Source organism: Haliotis asinina, chromosome 10 (genome assembly GCF_037392515.1).
Source record: "Haliotis asinina isolate JCU_RB_2024 chromosome 10, JCU_Hal_asi_v2, whole genome shotgun sequence".
In the NCBI taxonomy this organism is placed as follows: domain Eukaryota; kingdom Metazoa; phylum Mollusca; class Gastropoda; order Lepetellida; family Haliotidae; genus Haliotis; species Haliotis asinina.
Window position 1 is genome coordinate 2,526,273 of NC_090289.1, and position 18,337 is coordinate 2,544,609.

Genomic DNA, 18,337 nt, shown 5'->3' on the forward strand with positions numbered 1-18,337 from the left:
TGCAATGTGCGAAGTATATTTATATAGCTAGCCAGTGTAATGTGCAAAGTATATTTATATAGCTAGCCAATGTAATGTGCAAAGTATGTTTATATAGCTAGCAATGCAATGTGCGAAGTATATTTATATAGCTAGCCAGTGTAATGTGCAAAGTATATTTATATAGCTAGCCAATGTAATGTGCAAAGTATGTTTATATAGCTAGCAATGCAATGTGCGAAGTATATCTATATATCTAGCCAATGTAATGTGTGAAGTATGTTTATAAAGCTAGCCAATGTAATGTGCGAAGTATGTTTATATAGCTAGCCAATGTAATGTGCGAAGTATATCTATATATCTAGCCAATGTAATGTGTGAAGTATATTTATAAAGCTAGCCAATGTAATGTGTGAAGTATATTTATAAAGCTAGCCAATGTAATGTGCGAAGTATGTTTATATAGCTAGCCAATGTAATGTGTGAAGTATATTTATATAGCTAGCCAATGTAATGTGTGAAGTATATTTATAAAGCTAGCCAATGTAATGTGCGAAGTATGTTTATATAGCTAGCCAATGTAATGTGTGAAGTATATTTATATAGCTAGCCAATGTAATGTGCGAAGTATGTTTATATAGCTAGCCAATGCAATGTGCGAAGTATGTTTATAAAACTAAGCCAATGCAATGTGCCCAAGAAGACTAATGTAATGTGCATAGTATACTTATATAGGTAGCTTATGTAATGTGCCTGATTAATTGATCCACTGTCAGGTAGAAATTTCCGGATACTGAGATGATCCCAATCTGCTGATGTCAGGTAAGAATGTATAATCTGTGGCCTGAGGATGACATAAAGCTGTTAATATAGTTGTAAGTCATGGTGCGGCCATGTCAGTACTCACACACTTGTGACTTGTGCACCACAGGCCAACAGTGCACTTAAATATATTTTCAGTTTGTTCTCTCAAATAGGAAAGGGATGGGATAAACGTACTTCCTTTGTGCTTTTGTTGTAACTGGTGGAGTGAACATCAGATTTATACAATAGATGAAACATGGGATGGCCAATTTGTATATCCTGTCTAGTTACTTGAATTAGGTTATAAGTTTGTAGAACACTAATCAGGCATAACAATATGTAGTTCACTCTCTCAGTATTATGTATATTTTCCTTTCATGTGAGGCTCAGTATTATGTATTTATACACATTTCATGTGAGGCTCAGTATTATGTATATATCCCCTTTTCATGTAAGGCTCAATATTATGTATATTTCCCTTTCTTCAGAGGCTCAATATTATGTATGGTTCCCCCTTTCATGTGAGGCTTAATTTTGAGGATACTTCCAGCTGCCTTGTCTTAGGTGCGCTTTGTACCCCAATACACATTCATCAACATCAACAAAGCAACATAGACAGGAGTTTTTGGAGTCACTACAGATATTCTGAGAGAATGCTATTGCCGCTTAATTTTTCAGTTTCTCACTCCTTTTATTCCCCTCTAGGATCACAAAGAACTAGAAATCACATTTGCAAGTTTTATGTATGGTACAAGAGTTGTTCAGGAGCAGGTTAGCCAGTCTAACACTGTCTGTCACTGGAGCCTGGAAACTCAGCAAGGATGAAACTGACGTGGCCTAGCCATCTAATATCATTTTCAGCCAACTTCTATGAGAAGCAAAAGGCATATGGCTGCTACTGTCTCCTACTGAATCAATGTGGAGAAGAAGGGGAGTAATACGTCCATGGATCTGGGTCTAATACCAACATGAAAGGTCTGTTACTCCTACCTGAATGCAATCAAGATGTCCTCCCCCGCAACAGTAAATCCTTCAAGCTCCTACCACACAATGCCATCATTTTCCATACGATGCACCTCCCCATAATCAAAAGAAAGTTCATATTTAACGCAAGACTCAATCCAATGAAAACCACTGTCCGTGACAGGTGCTCCCACTCTCTACTGGAGCAACAGGCAGTGGAGGTATACACCACTCAAAGACAAACTATCACTCTTTGCTTTATTAATGTCTTCCTACCCAAGATAACCTATGTTGATAAAGGCCATTTGCCCACCAGGTCAGGCAGTCATACTGATGTACACAAGGTCAGTATCAGTTGCCATGGTAAACAGTTGGTGAAGGACTGGTAGGAGACATTGTCTAGAGTGAGAAGACACTGTCTAGTGAATGAGGAAACACTGTTCAGTGAATGAGGGGACACTGTCTAGTGAATGAGGTGACACTGTCTAGTGAATGAGAAGAAATTGTGTAGAGAATGAGGAGACACTCTCTAGTGAATGAGGAAACACTGTTCAGTGAATGAGGGGACACTGTCTAGTGAATGAGGAGACACTGTTTAGTGAATGAGAAGAAACTGTGTAGAGAATGAGGAGACTCTCTAGTGAATGAGGAAACACTGTCTAGTGAATGAGGAGACACTGTTTAGTGAATGAGAAGAAATTGTGTAGAGAATGAGGAGACACTCTCTAGTGAATGAGGAAACACTGTCTAGTGAATGAGAAGAAATTGTGTAGAGAATGAGGAGACCCTGTCTAGTGAGTGAGAAGACACAGTCTCCTGAGACACTGTCCTCTGACAATCAAGACAGTGTCTCTTCACTAGACAGTGTGTCACTAGAAACTGTCTATAGAGAGGGGAGAAACTGTCTAGAGAGTGAGTAGACACTATGTAGTGACTGAGGGTACACTATCCAGTGGGTGATAAGACACTGTCTAGAGAGTGAGAGAAGACACTGTCTAGCAAATGAGGAAACTGTCTAGTGAATGGGTAGACACTGTCTAAAGTCAAACTTCATTCAACTGAACACAAATATAGTTTTAATAGATGTCATATATTAACACTGGCTCATCATGCTCTGTTTTGTTTGATAGGCATTTAGTAGGAGCTACTTGTGAATAACTGACTTCTGTACAAGGATCCCAAACAAACAAGGCCATCATAGTACAATAAAACTTTATTATCCATAAATTGTGTCTACACTATCATCATGTTTATGGCAACACTACAATCATTTAGTGTTCCATCTGACAAGATAGTCCAGATTATGAACTTCTCCTAAAGGGCTGTAGTCACCCATACTTGACCTCAGTTACAGAAACAAATTGACATGAAAAGATCAGACTGGTGCTACACAGGTAACAAGAATTAATTATTTCACTAAGTGTCAACAATTAAGAGACTTCACTGAAAGAGACTGCTATGTACGATTTCTTCACATTAAAGGTACTGTGAGGACATAACAGGCTGTTTTTCAAAGTTCATCTGTTTGCCTCTGTTAATTGTGACATTTATGACCCTTCATCAATCACAGCTCAGGCTACATGATCCAGGTCAACACCTCATAATGCTTGTAATTAAGTCACACACAGTGCAGGAATATTTACTGGACAGGTTAATAACTGCCAGGCTAACAAGCATGTGGCCCACACATGCTGAGTGAGTGAGTGAGTGAGTGAGTGAGTGAGTGAGTGAGTGAGTGAGTGAGTGAGTGAGTGAGTGAGTGAGTGAGTGAGTGAGTGAGTGAGCATCACTAATTATATCATCACCAAATGCCATCACTAATCACACTGAAACTTAACACACACAGCATGTTACTAAATTAAATTGTGAAAAAGTTGGAAAACTGATTTTCAAATATAAACAGAATCTCGTCCTCACTGATAAACAAATTTAGTTTTACACTACTTTTAGAAATATTCCAGCAATATCATGGCAGGCGACACCAGAAATGGGCTTCACATATTGTACCCATGTGGGGAATCGAACTCTGGTCTTTGGCGTGACAAGCAAACACTTTAACCACCAGGCTAACCCCCATCCATGTGTGATAAAAGTGACAAAACTGAAACTGAGCCATGATATAATGTACCTACATTTTCAGCAGATGCAGAAAACACAAGCATCCGTAGCTTGCAATAGGAAGTTGCTTACCACTATATATGTTACGCTGTATTAATCACAGCAGGGTCCTGTCAATAATCATCAGTCAATAACAGCCCTGGGACACGATCAGAGCAATCAGAGGCACACAGGCTTTCAGCATGATAAAAACATGATGCCCTTACACCTCTTACGTCCACCTTGCTGGAGGTGTCAGAATGCACCAGCAGGGCTAAATGCTTATGGTATTTGGTTAAAGGAGAATATAGCAAAATCTAACATATTTAAAGTAAAATCATCAGAAACATAATCTCCAATTTTTAATGCAAAAGTACTTTATTAATATTTGAAAAGTGGAAACATTTTCTGATAACTCATCTATTCTGCCGACAACCGCTAATGGCGTCATGTGACCAAGACGGCTACTGACAGAGGCAGAGCGCTACTATGATGTACAATGTTTTTTTTCTGTTGTTGTTTTTTTTCTGTGTTGACTGGAGATGCAGTGTCACGCATCAATGGAAATAACCACAATTTCATCTGTTTTCCTTGTGAAAAGACAGATACAGGCAGGAGAAGGGTTTGGATTCCCAGGTGTAGACATATTTTTGGTCATAGGTTTACATTGAAAGGTTGCACATGTATAACAGTTATATTGAGCCTTGCGCTGTGTAGGTGAATGAGTGTAACAGCATGTGATTATAACAATGTGCGACATATGTAGCTGTATATTATCATGATTATGTGATAACAGTGTGCAAATACAACAATATGTGAATGTATCTGTGTTACACTGTGTGAATCCATATGTTAAACATTTAACAATATTCAAGTTATAGGAAAATGGCCAGTTGTGTGAGAATTAACACTGAGATCCGCAAGCACAATACACAAGACTGAGAGCAGAACCAAGACAAAACTTGAATTATAATGTACTGAGTGTACATTATCATGCAAACAACTTATGTTAAACAAGGATCAGATCGAGTTAACTTTACAAAACACTGACATGAGAGAGGATTATAGTGGATATAGAAATGAGGGTCTGTGCAGAATTCATCTACATTTCAGGTGGTAAATTACTTCGTTTACAGGTTTGTACAAACCTGAAATTGCGAAAACTGTTGTGAAAAATGAAAACTATATGTTCTCACAATCTACTATGACTTAGTTTTGTCTCCTGCTCTGCCTAGTTTTCGAGTTACAACCCTTGTTTTCATAGACGATTCTGTCAAAATCACTTGGTGTCGCTAGCTATAGGTTGTAATCTGTGTTAGGTGGTATAAACCTACACGTTATTTGTCATCATTCACTTGATGCTCAGTTAATGAATTTATAACAGGTATAATTAGTGGTAACGTCACTTAGATTACCCGACAAAGGCTCCCATTTGGCATTTCTTGTGTCTGGATCGATCAAAGGATTAACTGATAACATGCTGATTGATTGATTATTTTTATGCGGATTTAAATGGGGGATTTGTCAAAAGGTAGTGTTTATGTATGTACATTTACTAATCTATACTGACTACACTCTGTCCTGTCAGTGTCTATGTAAAAACAACACTTTCTTTCAAAGGATTAACCGCCAATACATTGATTGACTATTGGCTAACTAACTACTATTTTAACAGAATTACGCTCATTATGCAATTAGTTGCCAGGTGTGCTATCTTGACTATACAGCAATGTGAAAAACCTGAGACGATACATTTCTTATATTCGATTCTTAAAAGACACATCACTTGGGAAATCTGCAGATGATTTACACATCACTCGTTTTTGTGGTTATTGATGGACACATTCCCTGAACAAGGTAGGAGCCTGACATTGCTCCTATAACTTTAATTTGTTTTAATTTTAATATTTGCATTTTGTTTTTTTTAAGTTGTTGTAACTTTCAACAGAATCATTGTTTTCATCGTGAAGTTGTAATGATACAGACGACATACACTAGGGCGTGCGTGCGAATTATGATTCATATAGGCAAACTATAAAATGTCTAGATATTACATTCCTGTTATACATTCACAGATCGCTTCTTTCTGCTAAGTTTCAAAATCCATACAAGTATGATTATAAAGTAATTAGGATCATGAGACCAAATATAAAAACGTATATTGACAAGTGTCTACATACTGGTGAGTGAACGTTTACAAACCAAGTAAATTTAGCAAGTGTAGAAATTTATCGCGCAGTATTTTCACTTCGACCCTGACCTCGCATATGTTACGTTACAAATTATGTCATGCAAACTTGTTTTGGCCATGATTCAAATACATATTTAACTACTAGTAGAAAGTAGTTTGGATTTTCCAACTTGATGAAAACAAGCCATAATCTCATTAATTCATGGACTTACAAAATCAAAATTACTTTCTACTGGTAGTAAAATATGTATTTCATTGATGGACATTAGGAATTTGCATGACATTGCTTATAACATAACAATTTCACTCTTAGAAGTGAGGTGGAGGGCAAGATAATTAGCAACATTATTGTCACTTCGACCCCCACCTTGCCTCCTTGGAAGAAATCGTTGTATTACAAGTTGTGTCATGCAAAATCCTTTTGGCCATGATTCAAATACACATTTAACTACGGGAAAAAAATAGTTTGGATTTTCTAACTTGATGAAAACAAACCATAATCTCAATAATTCTAACTGACTTTTAGCCCGTGTCATTTTAAAAAATGGCGGCACCCTGTCTGAAGATAAATCCTATTTAAGTTTCTTTTCACCAACTTACAAAATCAAAATTACTTTTCACTGGTAGTAAAATATGTATTTTATTGATGGACATTAGGATTTTACATGACATTGTTTATAACATGACAATTTCACGAGACAGGGGCCAATATAATATTATTTACGATAACATTGGCACTTCGACCACAACCTCGCGTCCGAGGAAGAAAGTGTTATATTCATGCAAAATCCTTTTGGTCAGCAATGTGTGGTAAGCAGTCTTTAGTTTATAAACTCAATGAAACTTGAACTCCCATTTTCTATCCTTGAAACGTGGTAGGGGGCGAACCATCCGATTTAGTATACACCACAGGCTTCCACACACTCGCTTTGCACACACAAACAACCAGTTTAAGCACAAACTACGGGGTTCGGTGGAAATCTGTGCACAGTGACACCATCACCCGACCCCAAGGAGCAACTGACGACACCACAACAATTCGGCATGTCTTTGGTGACGTCGAGAAATCAGCAAAATGAGGAGCTTGCTACACATTTTCTATACAATTAATTGGAAATTGTTCCTTCTATTACGTCACGTCCGGTTCTCTGGCCACAGTGTTACGTAACGGTGTCTGTGGTTTCGTTTGCGGGCGAGAGAGAAACAGACAGCTTTTTTTGCAACTTTCAAGCACTTGGTATTAATTAACCACAATGTGTTTTTTTTAAAAACAATGGTGTTTCGTTTATGACTATCCAGAAGTCTTTCATATGCAGAGATAAAAAGAGTACCAAAAAATTGAGTTTAGTGGTCCTTTAAAGGTTGACCACATGGCTGAACCCAACACAGCAAGACACCAACCTACTGAACCACCTGGAACATCACACTGCATGTGGACTGCAGGACACTTAGTAAACACTGTATGAAGAGTACAGGGTAGTAATGGACTTTATACACTCCAGGGTTCATCATTCCCTTATTAATGTTACACTGGAGCACTAAAGCCTCTCAGTGGTCAGGGATTTACGCAACACAAATTTCTGCATCCTGTATACATATGAATTGACAACAGATGCGATGAAATTTATTAGCCCATCCACAGGGATGCTGAAAAAGTCTGAATATTTTCTTGTCAACTTCTCATTCAAGTAACAAAACGTTACCACCGAGTCTGCTATTACCTGGGTTACGGTATCATTTGCAATTTAACTGCAGTAACAGTATTATGATCATGACACACAACACAATAACAGTCACTGAACAACAACAACATTTACAACAGACAAATAAAATAATATGCAAGTGTTTGGGGCCCCTATTTTGTAGTCCAGGACCCCCTCAAATTTTACAGTATGAGTCCCTGGGACCCTCAAAGTGAACATTTTTCAAGGAATCTCCTTAGTGATATGACTCATTAGCTATAAGAAATGAAACATCCTTTAACTCAGAAGTAATACTGGGCTGTGACAAGCAAGTGAGTAAATGAACACACTTACAAACATGTATCTTTGTTAGTGGGAAAGGCTTAATAGCACATCTACTTCTGAAGAGCACTAGTGCTTTATCATAGGTGTGCCCTTTGGGGAACTTCCATCATTTGTCCATCCTTGGAGATACATGCTTAATGATGACAGGTGAAGACTATGGACTGCCACGACTAGATCTGTACATGCTCAGCGTAGGGAGAAGCGGACACTTTGCGCAGTGTAGGGAGTGAGTGAAGTATTGACAGCATTATAAGCCTGGGTACACATATCTACAAGCAGGGCCACAGTCAGCAGTCTGGAATGTTCACATGCAAATAATGGACATGTGTGTGCACACCGTTTTATGTCATTTTTAGCAATATTCCAGCAATATCACAGCAGGGAGACACCAGAAATGGGCTTAAGAGATTGCACACAAGTGGGGAATGAAACCTGGATACCACTAGGCTACCACACCACCCCTTCATACACTGGTAGCTTGTGTACAAGGAACTTTGATCTGGAGATGCTTGATCTACTTGAGTGCAGACGCGAACGTAAAGCTTCCTGAGCCAGGGATCAAGATGCAATCTGCCCTCTAGATGCAATCTGCCCTACAACTCAACTCAACTTGCAAGTTGAGGGAGGAGGCATGACAGAGGGGAGGTAATCAGGTTCATTCCATGCTTGCTAGTTGTCACTGAATCCATACAGTTAACATGGTTAATCAGCTGCTCTCAATAAAATATCTGTGTGATATCGTCTACATATTCCCCACTGAGTATGCCAGTACATGACATAGTTGGATGACATAGCACATAACAGAGATACACAGAGGATGAAAGACAATCAGAGACTTTCACCTCTGGGGAAATAATAGTCTGTATCTAAGAACACAGAGAAGAATGAAAATGAATGCAATTCAAGTTAAGATACAGTTGGAAAGTCCAGACTGCAAGAAATGAACCATTGTTTCGGGGTCAGCATGTTTGTTTTTTATATTTTAAAGACATGCATATTTCATTATGATAACATTCAATGTTAGCATCGGGCAGGTCTTCATGAATATATTCAGGATATCAAACTAGACGTACTTGACATGAAACCAGAATTATTTTTACCAAAAATGTTTTTTCTTAGTTTCAAGGGCAATTTAATATTGCATTCAATGCAAAAAGTAGAGATGAACAGTTAGTTACAAATCTGTTAGTCAGTTAATATTCCAATAGTCAGTCGAAGGGCAAGTGACCTCAATAAATACAGAACATAACTAATGACAAAAATAACGCACTGAAACTCAAATTCTAATCTGTGAGTTTCTCCAAGATTGATCCTAAACAACACATGCTGTCAAACTTGAGTTTGAGAGTGAGAACATACCAACAACTCACCATCAACACCATTTAAGAGTTGTGAAACTGTTGTTGAGAAATAAGATCGGTCTCTATTCTAACCAACTTTTCAATAAGTCTTTCAAACTCAAGTTTGATATGTGAAGTGTCAAACTGGTTTTGTTCAGAAACAACAAACTGTAGTCAATGAAAATGTCATGTGACCACACCGATAGAGACATGGCACTCAAATGACATGAAAGTTTCACATGTGTTTGACTTGTAAAAGTGAGAATTTGGTAACTCCTAAAATTTCAACATGTGTTGTCAAACTAGTTTGCCATGTGAGGGCTACTTAACATCTGGAAACAAATTCAACATAACAAACTGTCCACTTGTACATGCAAAGGAACTAAATAATATTCATACAGAAACAGGGACTATGACAGACATACAGCTGACTAGACAAGTTACATGACAATGTTGTACGACGATGTTGCAATGGCTCTACATGCTGTTACAGATGCTGTTACCTTTGTCAGACTCCATGGTCATCTTGGAGCAAAACAAACAGAGCACATATACAGGAATCCAGCTCATTACCAAGGAGAAAGTGTTAGCTTCTCAGTCTCAAACATCTTAAATTCTTGTGACTTGCAACTTTAAGACTAAATCAAAAATACACACATTCACACATTCAAATACATATCAGTTAGCAAAATAGCCAGTGGCCTGCTCACAAATGACATGTAAAAATTCAGTCAGGCCAGTAAATCTCCACAGCCACTGGTCAGCTGACTAGTGATTTTATATATTCATATATTTTAAATATTTTGCTTAGTTTCAAGAGTCAAAGTATTGGGCTAGTGAATTATTTTGTGGGCCAGTAACATTCAGTCATAGCTGTCTTGACTGACTAACAAAGTTTGGAAGTTATTTTGCACACTGACTGCAATCCCATGTGCATTCGAATAAAACATCCCCTTGTAACATTATCTTAAATATACTAGCCTCTCACTTTCAAACACAATACACCACTGAAGTGAAGTGTTTCAAGCAAATAGCAATATGACATTTGTACTGTCATATGAACTTTTGATAGGACCTTTTTCTCTATCAATGTATCATTGCTAGATTTGAAAATCAATTTCTAAGACATTATGGCCGATAATCTGAAGAGTTACAAATTTAAAGTTCAGTTTAACAGCTCTAGGCCAACTAAGGAAACCATGTTTATTCCTAGATGAGCAGTTCCAAAACGTAACACTGCAAGGTTAATCAGGTCATCAAGAACTTTTCTTAACCACTAGATGAATATTATCACCTGATTATAATTAACCAGAAATACTTATACTTGTATGGTTTAGTGAGCACTACATGTTAACAGTTTTGCACATAGTGTGCCAGCTGGTAGTTCAGGAGGCCACATTCAGGTGTAGAAACCCTTTATAGCCTGGTGTGACCCTGTAACATTCTCACATATACTTTCTGGGTAATGCACTGAATAGGGCTGGTATTCATTATCTTAAAACCATTAAAGTATAGAAATAACTGTTTAATAGCATTGCATAGATATTTTGGCAGATAGGTTGAATCCTCATCTTCATCTCATAACAATATGTGGGCAATCATTACTTCAACGAGCTGTTACGGCTGAAAGCGACAGTTGAGGGAGGGGGATTGGTCTGTCGGAAATGAGCCGTCTAACGGAACCAGCAAATATCACGGTTTTAAATCCATGAACATTTTGCCCACGGGAACTATATGACATGTAACGTATGTGAGTACCCGATATGAGTTAACTTGTCGAATGTTACGTACCTCAGTAAAACGTGCACCTCTGCCAACCCTCCCTGAGAAATCGTCTTATTCACGACTGGTCTGTTGACACATGACAAATTTTAACTCTTAACGCGGTCACAGAAGCCGCTAGAAAGGGCGTGTCCTTATTATAATGTTCAAACCGCGCGGTGATAACTTTGTTCGCAGTTTACTTTGAAATAATCACTGCATAAAGTACGTCACGTACCTGTCTGGCTGTGGATTGTTCACTCCGAGACGTGTAGGCAGGTGCCCTTCCATAGTCAACATACTTCCGTCAATCATTCACAGACGACACTGTCACACGGGCGATAGACTTCCTCAAAGGGAGACGACTGCTGTTGTGCCCAGGAGAGATATTGCTCAGAGTTGTCTGGTATAATCATATTATCGCCAAGGTTTTCAAGTTCCCCTGCTTATGGATCATATCAGGTTTCCGTGCATATATCGATTATGTGTTTATGTCAATATGCATGTGTTTGGGTTGTTATGTATATCGCCAGCAGGGAAAGTTATACTCATGATAGGAAATAACGGTTATAATCATTAGTCGATAACAAGTAGCTACATCAGCTGCTGCAGGCACATGGTGAATGGATGTTGCCCGTGTACTATTGATGTTGAAGTAGTCTTTGAGTCTGAAGCAGCGAGTGTGATATTGTTTAATAAACACAGAGGAAAACTTACATATTAGGGATTTATACCCCTATAAACAAGGGTTAAGAATAAGGATATTCATAACAAATATATGTCGTGATACTTGTCAGCAGAGCAGTTACGCTCTAACTAACGCCATGCTGCGAAATGTGATATTTTTAGCAAAAACAAAACATTACAAAAAACAGAAAAGTAAATAAATAAAAATATGAAAACACTAATGTGCTACATAGAAATGCCATGCAATACTTTCGAAAGTGAGTGAGAGAATTTGGCTTTACGCTGCTGGCAGCAATATTCCAGAAATGTCACTGCGGGGGACTTGAGATATGCGGTTCCCACAATGTACCCATGAGGGGAATCAAACCCGCATCTTCGACCTGACGAGGTATAACGCTTTAACCACTAGGCTACTCCACCGCCCCTTTAAGCGTGTTTACCACACTTTATACACTCGGTGTCACAACAGTCTTTCCCTTTCTGCCTCTGCATCTGAATGAAAGATGGGTTGTTCTACCCCTGGGCATATAGGGTGTTGTCGCGGTAACGCCACACATACGTATTTCACCTTGGGCTTCAAGAAGGCATATTATTTCCAGTTCATGAAGGAGTTATATTAGTTTGCCACAGTGTATTGTCCCCAGGCTATATAAGTAGCTGGCCTGATATTGCACACACACACACACAGACACACACACAGACAGACACACACACACACACACACACACACACACACAATCAATATTTGATTTCGAGATCCATATCATGCGACATGCATTGATAATTAATCAACATGACCTTGTCATATACATGTATGTGTTCAAAACTTATCTAAACTGAATGGCTTTGCACCCTCTGAGCAAAACGCTCACAAGCTTATCAATATTTGATATCAGCGACTCCGTCCATGGTGTTTTGGGGCTGTCCCAGATATAGTCGAGATTTGACAGTCATACGACGTGACTCAATGCAACGTGTAGTCGGGCACGTCAACTGCTCCACAGTATCAGTCACTGGATTGTCTGGTCCATACTATGTATTGGCTGCCTTCGCACAGCGGGCATTTAAAAAATGAACTGTTAGTATTGGCTGAGAAGGACAGTGCACATTCTGTTGTCCCAGATTAAAGTGGGTTTGGATTGTTGGATGGAACGAGGAGTTGCCGAGAGAAAGTGAGAATGAAACATATGCTCAAGGGTATGTAAGAGAGACTCAGTGTATGAAACTATTAATCACTCCATGTATTATCAACCGACCGTTCATGGTTCATGTTCCCTTGTTATTATCTTGAATATTAAAAAAAAACTCTTTTCTTTTTAATCATAAAATCTTCACAATATCATTAAAAATACTACCCCAGGTTCTGTTATTACCGTTGGGATTTGATGCATTCTCAAGCTGAAGCTCGGAGGATAAGACGCCTCTGCTTGGCGTGGTTCCATCTTGACTGCGGTCTGGGATACTCGTCAACAAATCCCTAATAGATGTGTTTTTTACACAGAACCAACAGGTATCTTACAGTAGTTTTATGGCATTTACAATATATGCAAACTATATTTTCCCAAGAATTGATGGTTTTGTAGGAAAAAGAAGCGTCAGTATAATCACCTCAGGGCTCCCTATCAAAGTAACTGAAGTCAGGACTCGCGGAGTAAATCTCAGCATGTATATGCCCTATTTTCTGAAATTCACCGCCATTGTGATTTCGACTTCTGTTTCATGTACACATGAACTAACACACGTTATTTCAAGCATGTGCTTTCAGCTTAAACACTCCATGGACTATAACAAGCGAACTACTGTTGATGGTCTTAGGCCATCCCTAAGTGGTTCCATATGTCTGGAGTAAAGTGATGTACCTTGATGTTTTCGCCTTGTCAGTAAATATGTGCACCGCGTTAGAACACTTAGTTCTGAATGGGCAGCTGATCGGGCCAGTAATAGTGTAGCTTTGGTCTGTGTGTGCCCTTAGCCTTGAAAACTTGAAGGCCCTAAAGACCTAGGACCATAAAAAGGTGTGGGTCCAGATCAGAATGTTTAAAATAGTTTGATACGGAAATAATGTTCTCTGTTATTTAGAATGAAAAATAAAGCATCTGTCGGCCATAAGGACCTGCAAAAAACACTAGCTGTGGGCCCGAGTGGTTTACAGTCGCTTTCTGGCTAAAGGACCGACGTTAATTCCAAACGCTATGCTGTCATTTTGGATTGGACCGATTTCGTTAGTTTTGATGTCCAGCATTTTGGTAGCCTGAGGCAGCTCATACTGTTTTGAGATGATACATTTATTTCATATGTCACCCCAATGCCGTATCTATTTAGGCGATCATACACACTGGAAAGGACCAACTAATAATAAATACGTTGGTATTTTCGCCAGGGTTTGTCATACAGTTTGGTATGCGACAAATTAAATGTAACGTGATAGTCGTCCATAGGCATGACGGCGTGCCGCGTCAATCACTGGCCATGTGGTATGTGGTCTTGTGAACAGAACCCAGCCCGCAATTTCTCGAGACAAACTTAAGTTTTCACTCAAATTTCAAACTGAGTTTGCCTATTTGAAACAGCGGAATTTTAAACGCAACTGCATTTTTTTAAATAAAAAAGTTCAAACCACGAAAGAAATCTGTCCACCAAACTCAGATTGTCTACTAAGTTTGAGTTTGATGCCGATTTCCGTTCAATCTGGAAAATGCTTGTTCCTGCGTTTTCACAGATTTGAGCCAAAACATGAACTTCAGTAAAACCTCAGACTTAAGTTTGTTTCGAGAAATCGGGGCCAGGTGAAAAATAGGTAAAGCAGCGTTGACTACTAGAATCCTTGGCTGGGACCCGTAAAGTATAGAATAGGTTTCAGTAACCCCATCCTCGATATCTCCAGGGCATACGTTCCGATAAGTCTCCAGTATACCCTGGCTAAGCTATACCCAGCTACGGCTAAGCCCGATAAATTTATTACCTCCCTTGGCTGACTTTTTATCCAATCAGGTGTATACGCCGGGAACTTGAGCGAGCCAAACACAACACACTTTCGCTTTTTAAATTATCTAACCGATTAAACTTGGCAAAACAAACCATGCAGAGGTTCTCTGAAAGAGGCAGAAGGAGTTCTTGCATACATATATATTTTTTAATTTTCGGACCTGTCAATGTGTAAGTATGATTTCTCCTAAATCTGAGTCGCACGGCGAGTAAACCTTCGCAATTGCAACCGCTGTCCTTATTGACACTGGCAAGTTCAGTTGTAACGGCGGCTTAGCTGATTGGCTGATTGCGAGGATGCTAGCCAGTAAAGGGAGGTAATAAAATTTTCGGACCGAGATGTAGATGCATCCAGGGTGTAGTGGAGACATATCGGAACGTATACCCTGGAGATATCGAGGATGCAGTAACCCATGCTTCTTGTAAAAGGTGACTAACGGAATCATGTGGTCAGACTCGCTGACTTGGTTGACACACGTCATCGTATCGTAATTAACCGTGGAATGATAATGACCGCCGACATATAGCTGGACTTTTGCCGAGTGTTAATAACTAACCAAACAAACCTGGATGCAGTGTCTAAAACTCCCAAAATTTCAGCCAGACAATCGGACTTGTAACTTTAAAAGAATACCAGTCCGGATACAAACGTGCCTGTCCGGTTTTCAACAATAAAAAACGGATATAATCAGGTTTCTGAATACTGTCTTTACTGCATGTAAGCTACATGACCTGGTTAATAAATCTGTTACATTTTCTGCCTTACAGCCACAATCAAGATCGGACAAATCTGAGTCACTGTCAGAGTCGGCAGTGCATTTTTTTTCAGCAGCAGGAGCCTAATCATCATCCGCAGCAAAATGCTGTTGAAACACAGCGACACTCTCCAAAGCATTTTTTTGACCTGGGTAAGAAGTCAGGTATTCTGTGATGATTTTGATTTCATCTGCACTGCCTGATGATACTATGAAAAGTGTACTGTTAGCCAGTTAGACAACTTAGGGGTTAAAATACCTACCAGACCACCGGACTGGCAACTTTTGAGCTTAGACCATCCGAGATGAAAACAGACCGTTCAGGACGGTCGGGTAGGCGGGAATATTAAACACTGCTTGATGGGCGGTCGTATTTGATAGTTTGACTCCCCAGGACTTCATTACTGCCCGACACAAGTGGTCACACATTGTTACACAAGTCAAGTTCTGAATTGCATTTGTTCACCGCGCAGTGAAAAGGGTACCTGGCGGAATAACATGGTCCAGATGACTGGTAACTTTCAAGCGCATGACGAGCAGCTTGTGTGACCAGGGGCAGAATGTCTAGGCGCTCTACAAATCTAATATATATTACGACATCTAATGAGACTATATTCTGCGACATGATGGGTTCGCACACATGGAGAACATGATGGGAGCCCCAGGGACACACATGCTCGGCGTACTATACGACTTATTGGATCGGGTGGGCAGGCTCGGTGACGTAAATGATATTTGAGAGCAATGTATGGTATCCCAATAATGCATGGTTTGGTGCTCAATATATCTATCATTGGATTGTCAGGTCCTGACTTGGAGAATAACAACAGCCAGCACGGAGAAGAAAACAGCACGGTAAGAGCATTTTCCTTGTGGCATTGTTTTCATTTTCTCAATTAGTAGTACTATTTGAAACAATGAGATATCAGTGCCACGGATCTTCGTTCACGTTATATTCCTAGACATTTACACGTTGTTTTGCATTGTAAATATAAAACCGAACACGTTCTATTCTTAAAACAAAACATGTACCAAATTCTCCATTCCATCAAATGCATCCTTGTTGATGAGGGATGGAACTTTGAGTGTGGATACATGAACAATAGCGTGAAATGGTAACCAGCCGACAAACCAAGTAATGAGAGACCTGTTGTCCAGCGCACTAATCAGTACTCTGGGTCTTACACCCAGTTCGCCCAGAATGGTCTAATTTCACACAAAGTAAACATACTTGGAAGGAAGTTATAAAACCAACATCAGGAGGACTATGCTAGTCTGACTATTAATTGGTAATTTCTGGCAAGATGCTATACTAGATCTCCATGGCGACAGCTGCATCAAACCTGATTGATAAATGGAGCTGATACTACGTGCACTCTAGCGCCATGTGTAGTTCTTGTGTGTGGTGTGACAGAGACATGTCAGGTGTAACATTGTCACTGACTGATAGATTCACATGTTAAAAAATAGTGAAAACTATATATCTGTGCAGCAAGGTATGGAATAAAGGAACTATTTACCGGCTCGCCCTTAACCCGAAGGGTGGTGGAGGCCCGGCGCTAGATAATTCAACTAAATGTGCAATGTTGCATAATCTGCTGTCACTTAACTTTAGAATTGTGTGTCCCAATTACAGCGTTTATATCTTGATAAAGCAATGTATACCTGTCAAAATAAGTTAGGGATATTAGTATTTTTCTTATTGATATTTCATCAGTGTGTTAATGAATAAATTGATCATTATTGATAATTTCAAAATTGACATGTATTCCTAACTATTTTTGTCCAGTATATAACTGCAGCAAATATAATGCATCAATGTAAGGAATGTTAAGCTATAGCTAGGAAGCTGTTATTTATCCCAGTAACAATGCACGATTCCTATCGTGTTGTTCGTTTGTTCGTATCCGGTACTTGCTGGGTTGTTTGTTTGTTTGTTCGTATATGGTGCTTATATATTGTGTTGTTCGCTTGTTCGTATCCGGTACTTGCTGGGTTGTTTGTTTGTTTGTTCGTATATGGTGCTTATATATTGTGTTGTTCGCTTCTTCGTACCTGATGCTTGCTGTGTTGTTCCGTTGTTCGAACCCGGTACTTCCACTGTTCGCCTGTTCGTATCTGGTGAGTGGTGTATTGTTCGCTTGTTCGTAGCCGGTGTTTGTTGCTTTTAATGATGTCCTAGAACGCGGGACTAGTTTACTGCCTCTTCTGTGCCATCAGTCACTTTTATTCCTGGATTGCGGGCATATTCAAACTGATAAAAATGATCATTGGAATGGACAAAGAGGTGTAGGCATCTTTGACACGTCAATTGTTAAATAAGTATCTTCATGATGTCCCCGGTTCCTTGAGTAATCCATTTTGGTAGATATCAATGAGCAATAAATCATTCAACATATTGTCAGCTAATCCTTCGAACACAATGTGTTGTTTCCAAGTTATAAAATGGCCAGATACGTTTTCTTTAATAAACCTACATATAAAATGACTTTCAGTATTCAAAAGAATAGTGACTAAACATAACAGGCCATTACTTCATAATTCAGATGTGTTCAACAGAAAGATCAACACATACAGCAAGATATTAGTTTTCCTGCGACACTGGTTCGATGTGTTTCTTGTCATTCAACTACCCACTCCAAAACTACTGCGCCCCCTCTGTGATGTATAAACCACGTCAGTCTTGGAATTGTAAACCTCTGTATCGAATATACTATATATACCTATACTACTGCGCCCCCTCTGTGA

At 39.2% G+C, this 18,337-nt stretch overlaps 1 protein-coding gene across 2 annotated transcripts in view; it reads right to left on the reverse strand.

The window, feature by feature from the left end:
• The window catches only part of LOC137297831 (protein ITPRID2-like), a 59,864-nt gene extending 48,368 nt beyond the window's left edge, over positions 1-11,496 (reverse strand). The window contains exons 1-2 of one of the 2 annotated variants that reach the window (XM_067829788.1): positions 11,193-11,236; positions 9,905-9,926 (exon numbers count right to left, since the gene is read on the reverse strand). In XM_067829788.1, the coding sequence (XP_067685889.1) occupies positions 9,905-9,926 (22 nt within the window). In that variant the 5' untranslated portion in view covers positions 11,193-11,236. Of the gene's footprint in view, positions 1-9,904; positions 9,927-11,192; positions 11,237-11,400 lie in introns of those variants that run through there. The other variant, XM_067829789.1, reaches the window with a different exon arrangement.
• Between the last annotated feature and the right edge of the window lie 6,841 nt (positions 11,497-18,337).